This window comes from Chinchilla lanigera, unplaced genomic scaffold (assembly GCF_000276665.1).
Source record: "Chinchilla lanigera isolate Chin_1 unplaced genomic scaffold, ChiLan1.0 scaffold00061, whole genome shotgun sequence".
NCBI classification, from domain to species: domain Eukaryota; kingdom Metazoa; phylum Chordata; class Mammalia; order Rodentia; family Chinchillidae; genus Chinchilla; species Chinchilla lanigera.
Window position 1 is genome coordinate 6,255,038 of NW_004955462.1, and position 25,205 is coordinate 6,280,242.

Sequence of the window (25,205 nt, forward strand, 5' to 3'; positions counted from 1 at the left end):
TTTTAATGATTATTTAAAGTAATGGCACTAGAAAACAATAGATTTAATTTCTATGCCAGAAATAATGATTACCAAGTACATTATTGCTTATAGGATTACAATGAAGACATTACAGTTGTTTTCTCACCTCTTTGAATAAAACAAAAAGTTTTCCCTCAGGAAATGACAAAATGTTGTTCTATACCAGACTGTGTTACCACTTACTATACTCACAATTGTGTCTTACGGAAGATCCAATAACATTTAAGGACTCCTACTACAATGAATACACTGCAGTGAGGGCCAAGCAGGGCTCAGAGTGCCTCTGAGCTCTCATAGATAGGTATGGTTCTTTGTTATGGATCACAGGTTAAGACGGCTAAAACTCTGATTGAATAGTATGAAGACCTTGAAGGTTCTTCTTTTAAAAATCTTAAATTTATAACATGACATTGTGAAAATATTATTTGCATTTTTATAATTATAAAAGTTATATGTTCACTGTTGAAATGGGAAATGATAGAAAATACTTATAACACCCTTATTTGGGTCAAATCACCATAAATCATCATACATCCCAGCAGTTTGAAAATGATCTTCTACATTCCAATATTAACTGCTAGCTTTGAAAAAATACATATACACTTTTATTTTTTGATAGAGGGTCTCCCATGTAGTTCAAGCTCAAACTTGCAATGATCCTTCCGCTTCAGCCTCCTGAGTTCTAGGGTTACAGGTGTGAGCCACCATGCCCAGTTTGAAAAACACTTGATAACACACACACACACACACACACACACACACACACACACACACTAATTTAGAGGCTAAAAATGAAACATTATTGAGATACTGTACTGGTGCCATACCAGTTTGTCCTAGTTGTGGAATATAGCTTCAGATTTTCAAATGTTTACCATATAAAGCAGTTTTGAATCCTAAAATGAAAAATGTTAACACAATATTCACTTAAATATTTTTGTTTTGTTCATTGGTAGTAAATATTACAATCAAATTAGATAGCAATGTTTGCTATATGATGCTGACCACTGATTTTGTGTTTCTAGAAAAATTTATGATATTCATTGAAAATCAAAATTTTAATTTATGACTGTTGAAATTCTATTTAGCAAGTGTGGTACACAATAGGCTAAGCCAATAGTCGCAAGAGTTTTAACGTTTAGAAAAAGTTCAAAATCATATTTAGGAACAGATATTAAATCATTTGATAACTACTGTTACTTTTTCTAAAAATTATTTTTAGACTAAAAATGTGAGAATCTTAAAACAAAAATATACTTTGCCAAGATAAGCATGGTAAATTTTACACTCCATCTCTCATTCCCCTAAAAACATGTAACTTTTTCCCTTTTTATTTATTTTCCCTCTTTCATTTCAGTGAAAACCAAATCAAAGTTTTACCATATTTCAACCAATCATTCTGGAATCCCTAGGCTATCTTCCATGTATACTTTGGGAAGCTCTAAGAATACAGTTTAAGAGCCATGGTAAAATCATAGTTTCTTTGTATTGCAGAATCTGAATTTACATATATTATGGCCTGGATAATACAAAGTACACTGAATTAGGAGTTAGAAGATCAGGTTTCCAGTTCTAGCTTTTCTACTGAGTGAAGTATGCAACTCTGTAAAGGTATTTTAATACTTTTGACTTCAGACTCATTTGTAAAATAAAATCTAGGACTTAAGCTCCATAAGTGAAAACCTATGATTAGAATAACATATTATTCTGCAAGTAAAAAGCTATTTCTTAATAAAGTTGTTCAAATTACTGTCTCCCCAAACTAAAAAATATTGGTAGCATAAGAGTTGCTTTAAAAAAGTTAAACAGCAACTCAAAAGTAATATTCAGTGTCAAAAATGTTAACAAATTTGACATCTGAAGATTAATTTTTTCTAACACCCCTCCCCCAATCTCCACTCCCTCCCGTAACTCCCACCCTGTGACTTATATCAGGAAATAAATATGACCATCAGGGATATTATAGTTCAATCACTGGTAAGATATGTCATCAAAACCTATCAAGCTGCTGTGGAAATATTTTTGGGATATGGCAGTATTTTCCTTCACTTCTGAAACAATTCTTTTTATAAGGATTGTATCCATGTGTCCTGGCTTTGATTCTTGACTTTGTCCTGTATTTATTTATTTATTTATTTATTTATTTATATTTATCTATTTATTTATTTATTTTAAAAGTAAAAGAAAGAAAACATATTAACAAACACACAACCATTTACAAAGTAGCACAAGAACAGTACAAGCAACACTGAACTACATACAAGGTGACAGGGAATTAACAACGGTTGTTGTATTAACATATTGATAACTTCAAAGTGGTTACTCAAGAAAACAAATACTGAGATGCAAGATTGATCAAATAATTAATCATTAACTGTTCCTTTTAATGGATATAAGTCAGTAAGTAGTATAACTATGTTAGTGACCCTGTATATACACATATATACATAATTTTCCCCTTCTTTTTTTTCTTTTCCCTCATCCCAGTTGCTCTTTTGTCCTGTATTTAAAGAAAAACACTTTCTCTTCTTTTTCCTTTCTTCTCAGCTCCTGATATTATGATCTAAAGCAAAAGCATTCAGTTTCCATAAATTCTAAGGTGTCACGAAAGACTTATGGTTTGATTTTACATGGAAATATGTCATCCTTTTTGAAGTCCTACATCATTTTGTTTACTAGGTAACCACTGAAACATTATAAAGTCTTAACCAGTCTATTATCAGAGTCTGTTCACTATCAGGAAAACTTTGTCACTGGCTTCCGTCACACCTTGTATCTGATTAACACACTGTAGGATAACTAAGAACTACATAGATCTGTTTTGTGTTCTAACATCAGTGATGGAAAACAGATTTTCCTTTCTCCTTTAATGTGGCAGACCCATAATTGAGACTGTAACATGGTTTATTTAATGTAATTTTTCATACTAAATTAAAGTAGGTCTAGAGTAATTCAGCTGTTCATTAATATTAAGGCTGTAGCTGCTAAAAAACCTTTTTGTATCTTAGAAAACATTTCTCCCCAAAAATGCATATATAGATATGTACATAATCATACTCACATAACAATGTTGTTGGGTTTTATGCATGAACTATTTATTAACAGAACAGTCTGAAGGGCTGACTGTTAGTTCTGATCATGGCATATTCTAACCAGAGCTCTAAGTGCAATGACCTCCTCAGGCAACCTCTGCTTAACGCACCGAGGAGGCCAAGCTGTGCAGGATGATTTTGAATACACCAACCAGACCACAATGGAAAAGACAGAAGTAAATAAAATTTATATAAGTAAAAATTTTTTTTCTCTTTCTTATTATACTTTGGTTAAGTCCAAGGGTTGTCAATTAAAAAAACACAAAATTTCTTATTTGCATAAGAAATAGGCAAATATACATATCCATTTGTGTCCATATACATTTTGTTTTTAAATTCTAACAAGCTAAAAAAATTCTAAATTTCTGCCCTTTTGTTTATGCAATATAAAAATGAACTGCAAAACATGGCTAATGAAAAAATCTCGTAAGTCCAATTTGATTACATGAAATCAAGAAAAATTAAAAATTAAACATACACTGAAAAAGTTTATCAACCCTATAAAACAGGCAAGAATCAGCTCTACCTACTCTTGAAAGACAAGATTTTAGGCATTTTTGTCAACAACTCACTTGAAAATCCCTGCTCTGTGTCACTGGCCAACTTGCACACCTATTAAAAGTGGCCATTTACCCATTTTTACTCAATTCCTACTCATTCCTTGACTTTTGAAGGCCTGAGTTCTAATCCTGATTTTAATCCTATAAAATTTTCCCTACAACTTTGTTTTAGGTGTTGTGAGATTTTTGCTTCATTCAATGAGACAGGGTCTCAACTATGTAGTGCAGGTGGGCCTTGAACTCACTATATAGCCCAGGCTAGCCTCAAACTCCAGGTAATCCTCATGCCTCAGCCTACTGAGTAGTGGAATTATAGCTGTGCACCACAATGCCTGGCTGTGATATGTTTAAGGTGCCCTCCCTTCTTGGCAAGACTAGTAATAAAGCCAATTTTTCTGTCCAACACAGGTTCTCCTGGAAATCTTTGTGGAGACTCTAATAATTAGTGAAGTGGAGGCTCAATTTAAACATCTTGCTTGATTTCATTTTAATCAATTAAAATGAAAGCCTTATTAAATGTAATTTTTCCTCTTCTTAAAGCCACTACCTTATTTTTCTATATTTAAGGTATTAGAGCAAAGTATTAATTTGAGGTTATTTTAATACCTCTACCCATAATCAGAATTAAGAATGAGTTAAAAAGAAGAGCTACCATTTAAAAATCTCATTAATCAAACCTGTGTTAGTACCAAGTAACACACTGGTCTGGCCTGTTGCTGGCCAGAGAGAGATATCTGTCTGTTACCAGAGAACCTAGTGTATCCTTTTTCTTATGAACACTCTGTAATACAGCATGTCATTGGCACAGATCATCAATTGATAGAGGCACTAGTACTATTTGTGGAACACTAGTTCACACATGGTGCCTTAGAGGAGAATCCTAGTATTCTCTAGTCAAGATTGACTTTCTCATACTCAAGGGGTTTTGTGTTGTTGAACTTTGTATTTTTGCTCAGTTGTCACACATTATGTGGTTAATAAACATGCAATCAATGCTTACAACCCAGAAATGTCAGGGGAGGGATTTTTATTTGTCACTTTGGGAGGAACTAAGGTTCTCAAATATTTAACCAAAGTTAAGGAATACCAACGTTTAACTGCGTTATTAGAAGCTCTCTAGATCAGATATTTATATTCTACTCTTCCTTTCATGATTCTCAAGGCTCAAGAGAAAATGCAATGGTTGTTGCCTTGCAGTCTCCCAGAAGACCAAATAGCTACGGCTTCTCTTTCTCTTGGTTCTCTGTTCCTCTCCATAGTCGCAGCTCTCTGTATCCCCACGCTTTAAGAAACCTAGCCACAGAGGCAACAACATGCTGATGAGGCAAGAGACTGCATACTGTAACACAAGTAATGTAATTCTCCTTGGTACACAGAATACTAGCATTACACATCTGTTTCAGTTCATCAGTTCAGGGCTTGGGCCCAACTACATTAAACAAATCATCACTACTGCAGTATCTGCATAATTTTGAGGACAAGTTCTCTACTGAAGGAGGCATATTTCCCTAAGGTTTACAAGGCATCTAATTTTTCTTAGTGTTATTCCACACTGTCTTGAGTGACAAAAATACTTGTTTTCTTAAAGATAAATGGCTTTAAACTACAAATATTCCCATTCCCTCTACAGATTTTGAATTTTTTATACGATATAAATATGCTGAGAACACTAGAAAATCAAAATCTAGCAGTGTCCTAAGAGCTCATCCACCACATACTCCTATCTTAGGAAAGTTTTTTTTTCTTTTTTGTAGTGCAGGGCCTCGCCCTAATCAACACTGTAGCAGTGAACTACATTCTCAGTCTCTAGGCAAGTTTCTAAAACTGTTTTAGAAGTTTGTTGTATAGCCATTACCAGTGCTAACTGGAGAGAGATTTCACATCCTCCTTTGATTGTATTGTTCTAGTATTTCACCATCTTTGCTGTATCTAATCACATTTTTTCATGCTTCAAAATATGTAAATTTTATCATTTTATTCTGGGAAAAAGATCTAGGACAAGCTAAGCACTCTCATTTGTGAACAGTAACACAGCGTGGACGCAAAGAATCAAATATTGGCAGCTATTTTCCAAGTGTAACTGTGAACTGTCTGTGTAGGGTGCATTAAAATAGCTTATTCCAAAACTTTCTACCAAATAAGGATCTCTAGCAAGCTAAGAGTGCAGCTTTGGTCTGAGATTAATTTACAAATTGAGTCCAAACCCAAGTAAGTCACACAGATTCAAAGAATGGATCACTTAACAAATAAGGTATTTCCACACTAGAATATTTACTATTTAAAAGTTCTGATTAAGGCTTTTCACTTAATTGTCCCATTCAATAAACTGCTCTGACATGAAGTTTAGGAATGCCAAATTTAGCCACTGTGCAAGAAAATTTCAAATATGAACTATAAATAGTAATACATCTGGCTAAAATACATACTCCAAAAAAATTCTCACAGTTAAATTCCAAACAGTGAACCCACTATCTTCCCATGCTACTTAAAAATTAAAATGAAAATCAAATACATGTTTATTGTCAAGGGAGAGAAATGTTGGTTTAGATATTTAATCTGCATTTAAGTCCTCAGTTAAGAGTTAGAGTTTTGGTTTAACTTAAAAACATACTGAATGATCATTATGTCCATGGTAGATGCATCATATATAATCTTTATATTAAGTCTCTACTCGTAAAAGCTGTGCCTTCACAAAGTCAGATGAGCTGGCTGAGATTATTAATGTGGTAAGGGAATCCAAATTAGTTGTATTTAGATGTAATACTCTACTAAACAAGTTACCACTTCATATTATATCACCAGTTTCATTTTGCTGATTCTTTTCCTTTGAAGTCCTTGTATTAACAAGATTCTTAATGAAAATAATGTAATGTATGCAGTGTGATGGATAGATACAGTGAATGCCTAAATTTAAAAAAATTATTACAGTAAAATACACATTTCCTTAAATTCTCCTCAAAATACCCATACTTTGAAAACATCCCATTGTTCTTGCAACTTTCTGAAGCCATTGTGAAAGTATTCTTCTGGCTTCCTCAGTATCCTGTATGGATTTAAAATATTTATTTTACATGGTCAATTTGACTTTAGGGAAGAGACAGAAGCTGTACACCATGCCAGATCTGGTGAATAAGGTGAATGAGGACACACAGTAATTTTTTTTATAAGCCTGCCTTTCTATGAGATGGCACTCAGGAGTAACAGTCACTATATTTCTGATCATACCTTATAAAGACAATATTTAAGAGGACTTTCAGAACTGCTTCAGAAAGTGGCAAGAATGATGGGATGTGTTTGAAGCAAAAAGGAGTATTCTGAGGGAGATTAATGGTGATGTATCTTTCACTGTAATAAAATTCAAAAAATTTAAATATTTACTATATTTTGGTTAACCCATGTAATTTTACTTGTGATTTTATATTTTAATGCTGACTAGGATTTATAATATTCATCAAGAAAGTAGGATAACAAAATAGAAAAAAACTAAAAATACTCATTGGATTTAGAAAAATGAAGGTCAGGATTACTTTAATACTACTATCATGCCCACAGTAGAAGCAGAAGCCAGAATTAGTGTAGGTTGAAAGGCTGACATGGGAAGTGAGAAAATGAGACTAAATATCCACTGGTTTTTCAAAACTGGTTCCAGAGAGGACAGTGAAGACAGAAGAAAAAGGAGACAAAGGGTGGGAATGACTCCTTGTTAAAATGAGAGATGAGTCCACAGCTTAGAAGTAACTGGAGTAAGTGTATTTTTACTGTATAATAAATATATTCATATTTTATATCAATTTTTCAATAATAAGGTTGAACTGGAACTACCTTAATTTATATAAAACTAAACACATATCTTCTATTTATGTTTCTTCAACAGGAGGTAAATGCAGAGTATGCTAAAGGAAACGCATAACAGAATTACAACTCTCTTTCCTCACTGTTTGAAGTAAGATAAACACGTGTAACTTTGCCAGTTATATGTACTTTATATACATTGACATAGTGATCTACTAGAAGATAGTACATGAATCATAAAACTGTTGTACAGGAGTATTAAATATTGTGTAACTATATACCCTGTGACCTTAGGCCTACAAGTAAAAAATATCTTGGTAGAACAAATACTTAATACATGCAGCTTCTTTGACTGAGAGATAAAAGTTAAAAGTTATGTACCCATTTACTTCTAAGTTAGAAGTGAGGTACTACAATAAAAAAGGCAGATGAATATCTGAAGTAAAATGTGGGAAATTGACAAGAAAGTTTCTGCTAGAGAGTGTTGTTTCATAATGAAATCACTAGCAGAAGGCTAACAATGAATTTCCAATAAACCTGTTAATTGATTTTTTAAAACGTAACTCTGACCTGTGCAAAAAGCTCAAGTTAAAAATTTAAAATTCTGCAAAAGCAATCATGGGAAACAAAGGAAAGGCAGGAGGCATCACAATTCCTGACTTGAAATTATACTACAAAGCTACTTGTGATAAAATTAGCATGGTACTGGTAAAAACACAGACCTGAAGATCAGTGGAACAGATTAGAAGATGCAGATACAGCTACAAACATGCTCAGCCACCTTATCTTTGACAAAGGGGCCAAACATGTTCACTGGAAGAAAGGTAGCCTCTTCTATAAATGGTGCTGGAAAAACTGGCTTTCCACATGCTGAAGACTAAAACTAGACCCATGTCTTTCACCATGCACTAAATTAAAATAAAAATGGATCAAATATCTAAATATTAAAACAGAAACACTAAATCTATTGGAAGACAAAGTAGTTAAAAATCTTGAAGATATAGGGATAGGCAGAGAGTTCATGAACAAAAACCAAACTGCATGGGAAGTACTTCAAAGAATCAACAACGGAATCTCATCTTATTCAAAAGTTTTTTGCACATCAAAAGAAATCACCAATAGAGTAAAAAGAAAACCCATGAATTGGGAACAAATTTTAGTCAACTGTCCCTCAGACAAAGGACTTCTATCTAGAACATACAAAGAATTAAAAAAAAATCAGGCCCCCAAAATTCAAAGATCTAATCCAAAAATGGGCATCTGAGATGAATACACACTTCTCACATGAAGAAATACTAATGGTGAATAAATATATGAAAAGAAGTTCAACATCATTAGTCAGGTGAGAACGGCAAATTTAAAAAACCCTGAGATTCCATCTCACCCCAGAAAGAATGACTATCATCAAGAAATCAACCAATAACAAATGCTGGACAGGCTGTGGGGAAAAAGGAACCCTATTCCACTGTTGGTGGGCATGTAGACTGATGGAACCACTGTGGAAGTCAGTTTGGAGATTCCTCACAAAATTAGGATTAGAAGTCCCATTTAACCCAGCTATTCCCCTTCTGGGTATTTTTCCAGAAGAATTAAAAACATCATATCACAGTGACATACGTGCACCCATGTTTATAACAGCACAACTTGTTATAGCTAAATCTTGGAAACAATCCAAATGCCCATCAGCTGAGAAATGGATAAAAAAGGTGGTATTTTTATACAGTGCAGTATTACTCAGCTATAAAAAAAGATAAACGAGGCTTTTGTCTGTAAATGGACACAACTAGAGATCATACTCATAAGTGAAATAAATTGGACCCACATGTGTAAACATCATATTGTCTCCCTGGTGTAGGAACCTGAAAAAGTAAGTAAAACTCAAAACGTACAATAGATGATATGAAAGGGAAAGAAACTGCTCAAAGGAAGGAACAACTGGGATGAGGGACAGAAAAAAGGAAGGCAAAATATATATATACACACACACACATACACACATAGAAGAATAGCGGGGATAACTGTACTGTTAATGTCTGAAGGAACAGTTAATGCTTAAAATTTTTTATGTGCTGACCAATTTTGCATGCTTGTATCTGGTAATCTGAGCAACTGATTTGAAGACAACAGTACGCAATGGAACAACCATAGTGAATTCCTACCATCTTGTAAAACTCTGTATTATCTCTAATGTTTTATCTAATAATTATTTTTTTATTCTCTTTAATGGTTTGAACAATCATCCATTCTTACATCTGGTAATCTGAGTAACGTAGCTGAAGATAATAACATATAATATAACAACCACTGTTAATTCCTATCATTTTGTTTTGAAACCCTGTATCACCACTTCTGTGCTTGCCTTGTTTTGTTTATGTTTGTGATGTTGGTATGCTGCTATTGGTTTTTTTTTTTTAACTACTCTCTTTAAAATAAAAAAATAATTAAAAAAATTTAAAATTCTGTGTAGGCTTTAATCAGGAAACTTTTAAAAAGGTGAGCCAAAATTCAGTATAAAGAAGGTAGCAGGTAAGTTGTATATAACAGTATATGCTGTTACATAATCTTCAAAATAATTCAGTATCTGGCACATTCCTGGTATAAGACCTAAGTCCCAGAAGGAGACTACAGGGCAGCACAGTTCCGACAGAAAAGTCTGTAGGGTCAGCAAGTTCCTAGCCCAACACTTAGATCCACCCCACCATCATATCCTCCCATGATGGGTACTTTAAAAATCTCCAAGTCATGAATAACTAAGATTTTTATATTTTTCATAATTTCAAAGAAATGAGTCTGTATGTGTAAGAAAAATTATCATATAACTGAAGTACTCAGCAAAATTTGATTTATTAAAAAAATCTAGCCAGGTGTGGTAGTACATGTCCATACTGTAATCCTAGCACCCAGGAGGCTGAGGCAGGAGGACTGTTGCAAGTCTGGAGAGCCTGGACACATAGTGAGACCCTGCCTCAAAAGACACACATACACACACACGTGCTCATACACACACACATGCACACACACACACAATTTAATGGACAAACTGCATATCTGATGGATGATACAATTTCTCTGAAAAACAAGTGATTCCAAGATGACATGTGTATCAGACTTAAACTGAGTATGTTATAGAACCTTTTTTAAAGGAAGGAGCTTAATATTAAAAGTTGGAAGCCTATTAATGTTTAAAAGGAAATTTAGTGTCCTAGCATTCTCTAAACCTTATCAAGATACAAAATTCTTTTATCACTGAATACACAGTAAAAGTTAGGTTTACAATGTCTTTTCCACCCAAAGAGAAGTATATTATACTTATGTAAAAGAATACTTACCGCAATAATATCTAGTGTATTATCACAGACTTTTCGGATTTCATTATTTTTATCATGCATCAGATCTATGAGATATGCTGGAGCTTCTGAACACAAGTAGTTAAAGATAAAAACCGCATTTGAGATTGTAACTCTTCAATCATATTAGAAAATTCTACATTTCTTTAAATGATAAATTGAAATTTAACTTAAAATGTAAAATAAAATCATTAGTATAAAATGACGAGAGAAATTTAGTATTTCACTTGTTAAAATGATAAAGATAGTGGGGAAGTAAGAGAAAAGTCTAAACATTGGAAATGGTTAAAAAACAAAATGAGCAAATCTCAGAAAGTAGTATAAATATACAGTTTTGAAAATATGAAGAAAACTGAAGAGGGAGCTCTAGAACTGTATAATTATAAACACTTGGTCTATCACCAAAGTCCAGGGAAACATCATTCAGACAAAAAAGAACAACAGAAAAGAATCAGTCAAAGTCCCATGGTTGGTACAAGGAAAAACAAAACAGAACAAAACCTTATAATTAGATATTTTCACATAAGATGAAACCTAGCATTTTAAAAGAGAGAAAAGAAGTGAAGAGGCATATACAGTGATGGTGAACCTTTCAGAGCTTTCACTGATAACAAATAGCCTGCTGTGGCAAGTGTGCCACAGGTTCGCGACCACTGTCATAGAATATGTATGAATGAATTACATACATCAAGAAACTGAGAGAAGTAAAATAATTCAGGAAAGAACCAAAAAAAGGAACAACCAAAAAAAGAAGTAAAAACAACTGCAGATGTTAAATGGGGAACATCTCACAGAAAAATAGGTTAAGGTCAGTTATTCAAAATTCTGTGGATTGAGTAAATAATTTAGACTATTCATACAGGTAATGAAAGATTTTTATACAGTACAGGTAAAAGTAGATTTTTAAAAATATATACAAGAAATCAATTAAAAACAAATACCAGATCAGCTAAATACTACCACTTCTACTACTATGTACCCATGTCTTTAGGAAATTGATTACACTGGATTATAGTCTTATATTTCTTATTTACTTGCCTATCTCTTCAATTAGACTTGTTTTGATGACAAAGACTTGACTATTATGTGTGTGTGTGTATATATATATATATATATATATATATATATATATATATATGTCAGTAACTGTCAATGAAATGGTCAAAACCTCATAAATGGGTGCGGAATAAATGATTACTTATATGTAGTAAGAAACAACAGATACTAAAATCTCAGCTTCAGAGACTGTGTGGATGATACTGTTATTATCCACAATGAAAACAAGCTAGAACCATTATGTTTCTCAAGGGATGATACTGACTACAATGCCCTTCGGATGTAGTAATGTAGTATAGTACAGTACCACTTACAGACTTCTTTTGGGTGTTTGTAACAGTAGGCACTTTAAATCCATTAGCATTTTAATAAGCCTAGAAAGTAGGTCTTATTTAGTATTATATTCATTTTATAGCTATAAGAGTGGTGTGAAGGAGGTTACACAGCTTTTTTTGAGGTCCTTGCAGGTAAATGGCAAAAGGAACTTAAGATTAGGGTCATCTGAGTTTGAGGATACAGCTCAGTGGGAGAGCACTTGCCTAACATGCAACACCCTCAAAAGAAAAAAATTAGGACTCTTTAATTATAATGCACTTAGTTTATACTGTGCTACACTCCTTGAGGTGGAAGGCGTTTAGGGAGCTGTTAGCAACAGATGTCTGATATCTGGCAGGTATTAAATACTTAAATACAGTTGGTAGCTGAAGTCATGAGAACAGATGTGCTTTATCCAATGTGTAATCAATAAGATTAGATAAGGACCAAAGACAGCCCTCAAAACCTCTGACATTTATGTTAAAAGAAGGAAATTTTGATATACTTAAGTTTCTTAGAACTCGAAATCTGTCATTAAAAAATTATTATAGTCTACTTCTTCAAAGATTGAGTACTTCCATCTCAAAAGTTTCAGATTTCTTTTTGACAGTGGAATATTTGCTTACACATAATAGGCTATACTGGGGATGGGACCCAAGTCTAAATGTGATATTCACTTACATGTAATATATGCCTGATATTCATAGCATGGAGGGAATTTTATTCAGTATTTTCAGTGCACCTATGTCTCGAACATGACTTGTTATATGAAGTAGAATTTTCCATCATGGCATCATGTTGGTATCTAGAAGCTATTAGCTTTTGGAGCATTTTTGATTTCAGATTTTTGGGTTAGGGATATTCATCCTACCCTGATTTAGGGTAAGCAGCTTCCCTGGAAAATAGCTAGTCTTATAAATTTATTTCAAAGTGTAGTGTTTTCTATAGTACTTGAAAATCTGTAAGAAAAGCCAAAGACGCTTATTTTCTGATTATGTAAAATACAATTATCTATTGTGAACAGTGAAAAGATACGCGTTTCCTTGATTATGACATCTCTCGTGGCTTGGTGGAAAACCATCTGGTAGAAGACATAAATTATCTGACACACAAATTCATCATCTTCTTGTTGAGCTGAAAGAAAACAAAATGTTTATATGAAAGAATAACATATATATACCAAATGAAAAAACAGAGAATGAGAAAAATGAAAAGTAACAAAGAGATAGGATAACTATTTTAAATTATAATAAATAAGTAACACATCATCTATTTCTAGATGCTTCTCCTAAATTACATGGCAATGACCCATGAAGAAATTTTATCTTTTTTTTCTTTTTTGGGTACCAGGAATCAAACTCATGACCTCAGTTTGCCAGGCAAACACTTATGCCACTGAGCTATATCCCCAGCCCAAAATTTTATAATGTATTTTCTGAGTTTGAGGATACAGCTCAGTGGGAGAGCACTGAGAAAATTTGATTTGAGCTAAATTAGATTTAATTTAATTAGATTTAATTTTGGAAAACAAAAAAAATGCAGATTTTGGAAAACGGAAGTTCAATCATCTTTGAGATTAAACTAGGGTACTTGAGATAATTCCTCTCAGAAGATCAGGTCATACCTAAAAGAAACAGGTAGACGAGACAGGTAGATGAAACAGGTAGACGAGACAGGTTTAAGAGAGAATCTGTGACCTTCATTATTTTTTGTGAATATATATAAAAATTGATTGAATGAAATTCTATGTTCCTAATGTGAAATGAATGGCAACACTTACTGCCACTTGTTAAAGTCCCTCTGTTCTCTCTTGCACGCTGGCCCACTCTCATGATGTAGGATGTGCTCCTTTTCTACTTTTACTTAAACTCACTCTGCAGTGTTTCTTGTCCTACTTTAATAAAACTTTGCTATCTTTAAAAAGAAAAAAAAAAAAAAAGGCTGACACCTTCTAAATTCTAAGATGTTGGTAGAAATTGGACTATTATAAAAAAGGATTTCCTTTTGTGGACTAATGTTCAGAAAATTAAATTTTACATACTATCATGAAATAAGTATTTAGTCTCACTCTATAATGTAAAAACAATGTTATATAATTATAAAGGCTAATTATTAGGAGTTTAATATTATATAAAGAATAATTTAACAGAACAGCTGATGTCTACTGACTAACATGTAAGGGTTAAAGCATAATTACTTACAGATATTTAACTTTAGGTCTGTGCTATAAAACTTGATTTACTGAAAATGTAGTTTGCCTCAAATTCTAGGCAAAAGTGCAATGATATGTTAGAAACAGACCTTCTGGTCAATATAGTAACCAAATAGGTATGTGGCATAAACTATGGGCTCCTTAAAGTTCAGTCTGTCCCCAGTGATCTCTCTTACTAACTTCCTAAAACCAGCTGGGCTAAAAATCTTACTATTACTCTCTTATATTCAGAGCTCCCTCATTCACATAACTCTAATTATTTTTCAGTATTAAAACATCCATGTATTTCTTAAAAGCAGTATTATACTGCCTCTGCATGTGGTCATCTCACATGAACATTAAAACATTTTACCAAATATTCTGGCTGTTAGCTCACTTCACAAATAGCTCTCTCAATTAAATCATGGTGGGTCAGCAATTCTGAGATCCATGTTATTTTGGTTCAACTTTCTCCAACTCTTCATGAAATATTCATTCTTATTCTGTCAACTACATTTTATTCAACTTTAACTTCCCAACTACCTAATGCTTCTTTCAATTATTTCTAATAGTATAAACAGAAATAGCCATAAAAATGAAGAAACTTCTATATATCACATACTGTAGGTTAACTTCATAAATATAATGTAGGACAACATAAGCCAGATTCTGTTCCACTGGCATAAAGTTTAAACCCAAACAAGACTAATATGTCAGTGATAAAAAGAGAGAAACCACTTTGGAGGAGATAGTAATGACTGGATGGAGGGCAGATGTACTTCTAAGATATTGGTAACATTTTATTTCCCTATGTATCTAATGTAACATGGGTGTGCTCACTTTGAAAATTCATTGAAGTCTCTATAATTTTTGTATTTTTTATGTTATACGTTAAAAAATCTACTAAAATTAATATAAAATGCATATATATTATGTCATATAGAAAAGACTGGGGGGCTGGGGATTTAGCTCAGCAGCAAAGCGCCTGCCTGGCAAGTGCAAGGTCGTGAGTTTGGTTCCCGGTACCGGAGAAAAACCAAAAAAAAAAAAAAAAAAAAAAAAAAAAAAAAAAGAAAAGACTGACAGGAAGAACTCTGTATATTCTTAGGTGTCTCATATTAGCATTTAAAATTTTCATATTAGCTATTTTTAATGACTAAGATGCTGGAGAATTTGACACTAATCAAATATTTGATTCAGATAAATTTTGTATGCAGTAGAGAGTACAGTGAGCCCCAGCCTCTAGGAGTGATACAATCGTAATGGGAAGACTCCAGTCCTGCACTGTCCAATACCATAGCCATAAGCCACTCTAGCTAATTTAAATTAAATTAAAAATTCAAGTTCTCAGTCTGGCAGCCACATGTTCAAAAGCTACATGTGTTGGTCAGCACAAGTGCAGAACATTTTCATCACTGCAGGAAGTTCAGAGGATAGTCTCTCTGGATGTAGAAGGGAATATATTTAGAATCAGCTTCCAAATGAACTTTCCTATTAGAATAAAAGTATAAAAGTAAGGTTTGTGCAAGAGAAGAAATCCAAGTCAAGCCAACACAAAGCTGGATGGAAAGAAGAAAGGATAGAACATTAATTATTTAAGGTTGGGAAGAGGAGGGTAGTATTTGTAAACTGATGCCAAATTGCTCCATAGCAACATTTTTAACTTTTTAAATTTTTTTTTATTTTCTTCCGGTACTGGGAATCAAACTCATGACCTTATGCTTGCTAGGCAGGTGCTGTGCCACTGAGCTAAATCCCCAGCCCCTAACATTTTTAACTTTGAAACCTAAAGCTCTTTGATATTATTCTATTTAATCTCCATTAGCAGTATATTTAATTCATTTTTCTTAACTGCAGTTAAGTTGCTGCGATTATTGTAACAAGTTAAATACTATTTCATGTTGCAAACTCTTCCTTTTATATTTGAAAATTTTAATAATTTATTCAGACATTAGCATGAAAATAAATTATGATCATTACCATTTAGCAATTCAATAAGGGCAGGAATTATTCCAGATTTAGCTAGCAATGCTGCACAAGAATCATCCATAGATACAGTTCCAATCATTATAACCACTTCTAAAACAAGGTCATCTTCAGCAGCACCTAGGAAAGTCAAGCCGCAGAAAAATTTCATTGAAATGTTCTGATCCAAATCCATTTATATTATCAAAACTCCAGTACACAGCAAAGATATTGAAAGCTATTACATCGGTTTCAATGAACTTATCATATACTTATAAATTTATCCTTTTCCCCAACCTTTCTGTTTGCTGATGATAGTTTGTGGTGGTGGGGCGACAGAAAGGTGGAAATATAACTTTGAAAATACAACTGAATGATAATGTATACAGAAAATAAAAGACATTTAAATGTTTCAAAAAACTTAATGTGTGTGTGAATATGTATAGGGGGAGGGTATTTGGTAATTTGAAAAAAAAAAACGGAATTAAAAGGATTATAAAACAGCAAAGGTATGAATGGGAAGGGAAACTACTATTAAGGAAACATATGGTTAGTAAAGAGAAGGGAACACACATCTAAGAGTGTACCTAGTGATGACCCTTCTGGGAGAACAGAGCTGTGGGAAGAATATGCTTTGCCTGGTTTAACAGTAGTCACAAAACATTGCTCTGGTAGCCTTACTCACAACAGAAAAGAATAGCTTAGTGATTATGCAGAAGTACGATGCTTAGCAGACCTGGTTTTAGTTTATCCTTGAGGTATGGAACCAACTTGTACTCTTTAAGAACCAGTTCCCAGTCTAAGTCTGGAATGGTCAAATTTGCCAGAGTTCCCAAACATTCGATCACAAATTCTTCCTCTTCATCATTAGAGATTTGGGCTGCAAGGTCCCCAACATAATCCTGATAAAACACAATTTTAGTACAAAGTTAAAATATTATTTATAAGAAGAACCAACCTAGTAATGTGATAGGAAGAAAAATAAATATCAATCATGATTCTCTTGCAATATAAATCTTGTACTAAGTTGCTGAGGAAGCCAGTGGTGAGCTGGTTTAAGGCAAGACTGCAGTGGGCATGGAGGGGTTAGAGACAGAGATCACAAAATAAAAACATCATCATCAAAAAGTAGACTGGGATTTCTAAGAGCTAACCTTACAAAGAAGTTTCTAATGCAAGTGCCAATTTGGGATATAAATAAGTATTTGATGAGATCTTACTAAGAGTAATATACCCATTTATAATACCAATTCACAGTCCATTTTAATAGACAGCCAGCCAAAAACAATACTTACAATAAACAGATTTTTGGTTGGTCCATCATGCTGGGAAATATTTCTAATCATTTTCATGAGCAAAGGATCCTTGAGCTTCAGAGCCCTTTTCATGAGCATCTTCAGCCCATTTCCTAGAAGACAAAATAGAACATTTCCCCATTAAAACTAAGGTTACCTCAAGTTTCATGGTTTTATGAGTCATTATAAAACATTTATGCCTATTACAACGCACAACCTCACATGTACAATTTGATTAACTTAGATGCATATATCTGCACAACCCACACTACATATCAACAGAGCATCCCCATTCATTCTAGAAAGTTCCCTCCAGTCAATCGTATTCCTCAGATAAAATCATTTTTCTTTTTATTGTTTTCCTATTGTTTCCTCTTTTCAAATACAGATTAGTTCTATGTGAACGAGATCTTCATATTAATAGACTCAAACACCTTGTGCCTTTTTATGTCTGAATTATGCACCACAAATTTTTAAAAACACTTTTAAAACAGAAAAATTGGATTTCTAGGAATTTTTTCTGAGAATATATAACTAGAGATGCATAAAGATGCAAAGAAAGCATAATTAGAGCAGCACTGTTTGAAACAAAAAAGAAATAGGTAACAAACTCATTAATCTTCTGTGTCTGATTGTATTTCACTTAGCATATGGTCTCATGATGCATCCACTGTTTTACAAATGACTCAAATTTATCTTTCTTTATGGCTGAGTGGTACTCCAATGTGTGTATATATGACATTTTCTTTACTCATTCTGCTTTTGGGCATGTGTTTTGCTTTTGAGATTTAGCTATTATAAGTTGTGCAGCTATAAACATGGGTATGCATGTATCACTGTAATAGTCTCCATAATACGTCTCTTTAGGTGTTTATTTCTAATGCATGTTTGCCCTATATACTGAATAAATTCATCTTAGGAAGTTGCTACATGTACATACCGCATCTCTACCCATCTTTATTTCCAAGTCCCTTCTCCTTTTCTTCCATTCCTAGATCCTGTTTCCATCTGCAAAAGGTCTACCTCCATTTCTTATCATCTAATTTTTATATTGCTCTTTATTTATCCTTTGGGATTTCTCATGTAAGATAAACCATGTAATACTTAACTTTCTGTGTCTGACACATTTTGCTTAGCGTTATGGTCTCAAGGTGTATCCCTAAAATAACTGTGATTTTAACTCTTTCAGGACAGTATCCAGAAGAGATATAGCTGGGTCAAATGGAATTTCTATCCCTAGCTCTTTTAGGAATCTCCCTACTGATTGCTATAGTAGTTGTATTAGTTTACATCCTCACCAACAGCGTAGACGGGTTCCTTTCCCCTGCAGCCTCACCAGTGATTGCTGTTTTTTGAGTTCTTGATGATAACCATTCTTTCTGGAATAAGATGGAATCTCAGTGTTGCTTTGATTCACATTTTTCTAATGCCAAAGATGCTGAACATTTTTTCATGTACTTATTGGTCATTTGTGCTCCTTCTTTTAAGAAGTATCTTTTTTAATTGCCCATATTTGATTGTTCTTTTATTTTGAGGATCTAAGGTTTGGAGTTCTTTATATAATCTAGGTATCAATGCTCTGTCCAAGGAGAAGCTAGAAATTTTTTTCTCCTATTCTGCAGACTGTCTCTTCATTCTGTTATTTGTTTCCTTTGCTGTGCAGGGCTTTTTCATTTAATATCTCATTTGTTGTCAGTTATTTTTTGTGCAACTGGGGTTCTGTTCAGAAAGTTCTTGCTTACATGCTTGTCTTTAAGTTTTACTTATTTTATCATTTAGCAGATTCAGTGTTTCTGTTTTCATATCTAGGTTATTGATCCCTTTTGATTTGATTTTAGTACAGAGTCCGAGATATGGGTCAAGATTCATTCTTCTGCATGTGGATAACCAGTTTTCTCAGCAGTATTTGTTAAAAATGCCATCTTTTCTTTAATGCATGTTTGGCCCCTTTGTCAAAGATCAGATGGTGAATGTGTCTGGAGTTATTTCTATAACCTCTAATCTGTCTGGTTAGCTTAATCTTTCCTTGGTTAGGTTAATTCTTAGGAATTTAATTTTTTTTTGACATTACCATTAATGAGATTATTTACCTGATGTCTTTCTCGGTGGATTCACTGTTGGCGTACAGGAACACTATTGGTTTTTGCGCATTGAGTTTTTTAATCCTGATACCTTGTTGCATTTGTTCCTTAATTCTAAAGGCTTCTGGTGGAGGTTTTTGAGCTCTATGTGTAAAGGACTATGTCTGGCCCCTCATGTCTGTTTTTGTGCCAAGACCATGCTATTTTGATCACTGTAAGTTAACTTGAAATATGGCATTGTAACACTTCATGCTTTGCTCTTGTTGCTCAGGATTGCTTTAGGTATTCTGGGTCTCTTTTGGTTCTATATAAATCTGCATGTTTTTGGTAGTATGGACATTTTGACAATTACTGGTTCTACATATCCAGGACAGCGGTCTTTCCATTTTGTGATGACCTCTTTATTTTTTCAGTGTATAACAGTTTCCATTATAGAGGTCTTTCATTTCCTTGGTTAGGTTAATTCTTAGGAATTTAATTTTTCTTTGACATTACCATTAATGAGATTATTCACCGGATGCCTTTCTTGGTGGATTCACTGTTGGTGTAGGAACACTATTGGTTTTTGCGCATTGAGTTTTTTAATCCTGATACCTTGCTGCATTTGTTCCTTAGTTCTAAAGGCTTCTGGTGGAGGTCCCTGAGCCCAGCATGTTAAAGATTATGTTATCTACAAACAAGGACAGCCTGACTTCTTCCTTTCCTACTCAAATCATATTCTTTCTCTTGCCTTACTGCTCTCACTAAAGGTTTAAGTACTACATTAAAGAGGAGTGGTGATGGTGGACATTCTTGTATTTTTCCTGATTTTAGACAAAACTGTTTCAGGTTTTCTCCATTTTGTATGATAGTGGGAGTAAATCTGTCAAAAACAGCTTTTAACAGTTTGAGGTAAGGTTCTATACCTGGAATATATGTTTTTGTAGTTTTTTATAAGCCCCTAGATTTTGGCAAAGTCTGATGTTATTTCACCTTTTTCATTTCTAAGTGTACCGGTAGAAGTTTTTTTTTCCTTCTTTTGGTAAATTTTGCTAGGAATTTATCAATCTTGTTCATCCTTTCAAAGAATCAACTACTTTTCATTGATCCTTTGTATTTTTTTTCTTCTCAGTTTTATCAATTTCCATTCTAATCTTTTTAATTTTTTTCCTGTTACTACTTTTGGATTTGAATTGCTCTTGATTTTCTAGGAGTGTGAGATAAATCCATAGATTATTTACTTGCGACATCTCTACTCTTTTAATATGTGTATTTACAGAGTTATTCCCTTCACTCTTTGAACCGTTACTGTGTCCTATAGGTTTTGGTATGCTGTACATATTTCCATGGCCATTTGATTCTATGAACTTTTTAGTTCTTCCTTGATTTCTTCTGTGTTCCACTGGTTATTCAATAATTTATCATTTAATCTGCATTATTTGCATAGTGTCTGTGGTTTCTTTTGGTGTTAATTTGCAGTTCCCTTCAGTAGATCTGGTAGAATACAGGGGATTAGTTCAGTTGTTTTGTATTTATTTAAGCATATTATCTATGGTCTATGATATGGTCTACATTGGAAAACTTCTGTGTGCTGCTGAGTAAAATGTGTATTTTATTGTTGGATGAAAACTTCAAGATATTAACTTTAAAAGAACATTTTGTAATATATAAAGAGAAAAATCACATTTTATTTTGACATATTTATTTCAGGATGATTAAAAGATTCAGTGTTTACCTCTTTGGTAATTTGTAATTTCTATAATGAACATGTGCTACTGGTTTTTTTTTTTGTTTTTTTCTGTTGTTGTTTTTTTCCAGTACTGGGAATTGAACTCATGACCTTGCGCTTGCCAGGCAGGCACTGTGCCCTTGAGCTAAATTCCCAGCTCCCCATGTACTACTTTTTAAAATAAATAAACTGAAAATTCTCTGAAACATCATAATGTATTACATTCTACCAAGATATAGAAACAATAACCTAATACACTTATATTTTATCATCTTTAATTGGAGATCACTGCTTCACAAATAAAAGCTTCATTTTATCTAGAAAATGTTTTAAAAATCAAAATTTAATCAATGATAACTTTGGTTTATAAAATGTTACTGAAGGGTGTTTCCACTTATGACATAAGAATATTCTATGTGACCTTTAAGAATGGTAACTATAGTGATTTAGGTACCCACTATAATTCTAGATAAATAGGATTTAGGTATCTACTATAATTCTGAGTTCTTTAGTACCTATTTTTCATTAAATTTCAATTATCATATGCTAATGAGGTAGCCTAGGAAGCTCAAAGGTACTAACCGTCACAGATCAGCTGTACATTCCTCTTATTAGCAGCAAGATTAATGCAGAGGGAAATGAGTTCCAAATCAATTCGTTCATCTGAACATTCAAAGAGCATCTTCATTAACTAGCAAAAAGCACAGGACAGATGTTACCAAAAAACAAATATCTTAAAATGTTTTATTTCAGATTGAACGTTGAAAATGATACAATGTAATCTACATTTCAACACAAAACTTAAAAGCTGTTCAATAACTGAATGAGTATTCAGGTTCTCTGAATACTACCAGATGCTCTGCATTAAATATAAACTTCCAGGTACAGTGGAGAATAGAAGAAAAGTATTACATAACATCTCTGCACCTAAGGAAATACTCGCAAGCTGAGCATTCCAAGTAAGGAAAGTAGCTTATGCAAAAGTCACAATACAGAAAGGAACACAACTGTTCTGAAGAACCAAAAGAGCATGGGTAGAGAATGAGAAATTGCTGAGAAATAAGAAGGCAAAGGCCAGATAAGTTGGGGTCTTCCAATGCTGTGTGTTAAGGAATAGGGGCTTCATTCTAAGGATAATTGGAAGCTATAAAAATGTTTCTAAGTAGGAAAGTGTCAGGATAAGACTTGTGTCTTCAAAAGATCTGGCTAGTGCAACAAACAGACTGAATCGTGGTTATAACATGGGAAACCGTCTAGGAGGCTACAGGAAAAGTCCAGGTGAGATGATGGCTGTCCATACTACGTGGGACAATGGGGATTAATGTAAAGGGATTGATCAGCGGTATGTTTAGTAGACAGAATCAAACTGGAATTTAATAACTGACTAGATGTTGGGGTTAAGGAAGAGGAAAATTTAAAAGACTCCATGGATCTTTGCACTGACCTATGATATGGATGGTGGAACTAACATATAACGAAAAGGGAAATTAAAATAGCAGAGGATTGGGGGTGTAGATTGGCGGTATGGCAAGACCGTGGATTCAATCTCTAGTACTGCCTCCCTGTTTCCCGCCCCCCCAAAAAGTAGGACAAAGCCTTAAAAGGAAGGTAGTATTTTCAGTTTCAGGTATGGTGAGTGTAAATTGCCTATGACAGTCTAGTGCAGAATACTCAGTTGGAAGCTATAAATGTAAGGCTGAGTTTAGAGGAGATATCTCAACTGGAGGTATAATGTCAGCAACTGTCTGTCATGTGCGATTGTTAACTGCTGTAAGCAGACTTCAGTAAATTGGGCATGAGTACAAAATGAGAAAATAATTCTATTTAATGATAAAAGAAAGGGAAGGAGGGTGTCAGAAGCAGCAGACAAAAAATTAAGGAAGAGGTAGGCTACCTACGCCAGTTAGCAGTAATCTAGATTTATCATAATGAGAGACCACCGTTATAATAAAAGAGAAATAAACAATCTTTATGCAATAATTTAGGAAAGTCAGTTTTCTATTATTGGAAAATCAACAAATTAACAGAGTACATATTACATAAAGATATTATGTAAATATATTTTTCTCTAAGTCCAAATTGCTAACAAATGGAAATCATTCCTAAGCTTTATAATCTCAAAATTTCCATGTTTTATTTCAGAGCTATACCTTTACAGAATGAATAAATCAGGCATACTGCCTTATGTATAGCCAGTGAATAATAAATATTATTTTAGAACCTATTCTATTGAGTCTTATTTTGATTGCTTTCTATGCTAGTTCCAAATAGCTTCTAAGTTTGATAAAGAATACAAGCTCAACCCACAAAATCAACAATATTGTCTATGTGCTAGCAATGAACAACAGGAAGCCCAAATTAAAATAAGTATCATTCCAATTGGTAAGTACAATTCTAATAAAATGCAGTAATGTATGTGCCGAAAATTATAAAATACTGTAGCAGCTGAATGCATGGCATGTGTCATGCCCTCTCCCAGAGGGCAGCACATTAACCACAAATGTTGCCAGTAAGAAATCTCTGGATAGAGAAACATTACTACTTAATAATGCTGTAAAATAAAAAGATTCTATGGCAAAAATAAAATAATCTTAATTTACTGTATATATATGTATTTTTTGGAAAATCTTATTTTACTTATATATTGTCAGCTAATAGCAAATAAAATTGTCAATTAAATTACAAATTAGAAAAAAATGTAGGTAATAATCTATTGTAATTAGTATGTTTTTCATACTACAATTCAAAACCTATTAAAGATCTCTTCTGAACTTTTACTAATACTGAGAAACCTTCTTATAATGAAAATCTCTTATATTAAAGCAATGGTTTAACAAAATATTTATTGCTAGCACTCGGGAGGCTGAGGCAGGAGGATGGTTCCAAGTTTGAGACCAGCCTGGGCTACAAAGTGAGCTTTTACTAATACTGAGAAACCTTCTTATAATGAAAATCTCTTATATTAAAGCAATGGTTTAACAAAATATTTATTGCTAGCACTCGGGAGACTGAGGCAGGAGGATGGTTCCAAGTTTGAGACCAGCCTGGGCTACAAAGTGAGCTCAAGGCCAGCCTCAACTGTCTCAAAAAGACAAAAAAAAAAAAAATTATTGCTAGAATAAATTATTTATAGCAAGTTAGCCTTTGTAGTATGACAACTGCCAGTAAAAACTGATTTTCTAAAACACTTCTATGATAAATCTCATATAGAAATAATCAGAAACTACACTTTAAAATACTATTACACAGTTTGAAAACCTACCCAACTCTCATCCTCAAAACTCTGAGAAATGAGGACTAAATATGAAAGGAATGTATCATAACATAGAATTAGCTTTTCAAAGAAAGAGATACACTTCAGTTTTGACTGAAGTATTCAAATTTAAAAATAAGTTCATTGCAACTCCAAGTCCAACAGTGAAACATTGCCTTTGATTACTACCCATGGTACTTCAAAAGTAAGTGAAACTGCCAACAACTAGGAAATATTAAAACTCGATTTGCTCTGTTTTAACCATGTCTGTTGTCATCTTTTACTAATTTCACAGGAAAACACTAAAAGGGCTTCAGCCTGGGCAGTGAAGATGCAATAGTGTTCAATCAGCCAAGTCCCATACTGGGTATCAGATACCAAAGACCCAGGACTGAAATCACGGTGTCTAGACTCTCTGGCACCTGCCTTCACTTATTTACCAGTGACCAGAGGCCAACCCCCACCGCTCTCAGCACTCACGCACACCTCCTCCACCCCCACTGCACTGCCCCAACATCTTTGAATGATT

At 33.6% G+C, this 25,205-nt stretch overlaps 1 protein-coding gene across 6 annotated transcripts in view; it reads right to left on the bottom strand.

Annotated features, from left to right (window-relative positions):
• The window catches only part of LOC102004253 (kinesin-associated protein 3), a 170,370-nt gene that overhangs the window by 34,863 nt on the left and 110,302 nt on the right, over positions 1 to 25,205 (bottom strand). For all 6 annotated transcript variants that reach the window (XM_005398164.2, XM_005398165.2, XM_005398168.2 and 3 more), the window contains 6 exons: positions 22,006 to 22,114; positions 17,635 to 17,747; positions 17,076 to 17,241; positions 16,355 to 16,480; positions 13,219 to 13,317; positions 10,795 to 10,880 (listed from right to left, as the gene is read on the bottom strand). In XM_005398164.2, the coding sequence (XP_005398221.1) occupies positions 10,795 to 10,880; positions 13,219 to 13,317; positions 16,355 to 16,480; positions 17,076 to 17,241; positions 17,635 to 17,747; positions 22,006 to 22,114 (699 nt within the window). The remainder of the gene's footprint in view (positions 1 to 10,794; positions 10,881 to 13,218; positions 13,318 to 16,354; positions 16,481 to 17,075; positions 17,242 to 17,634; positions 17,748 to 22,005; positions 22,115 to 25,205) is intronic.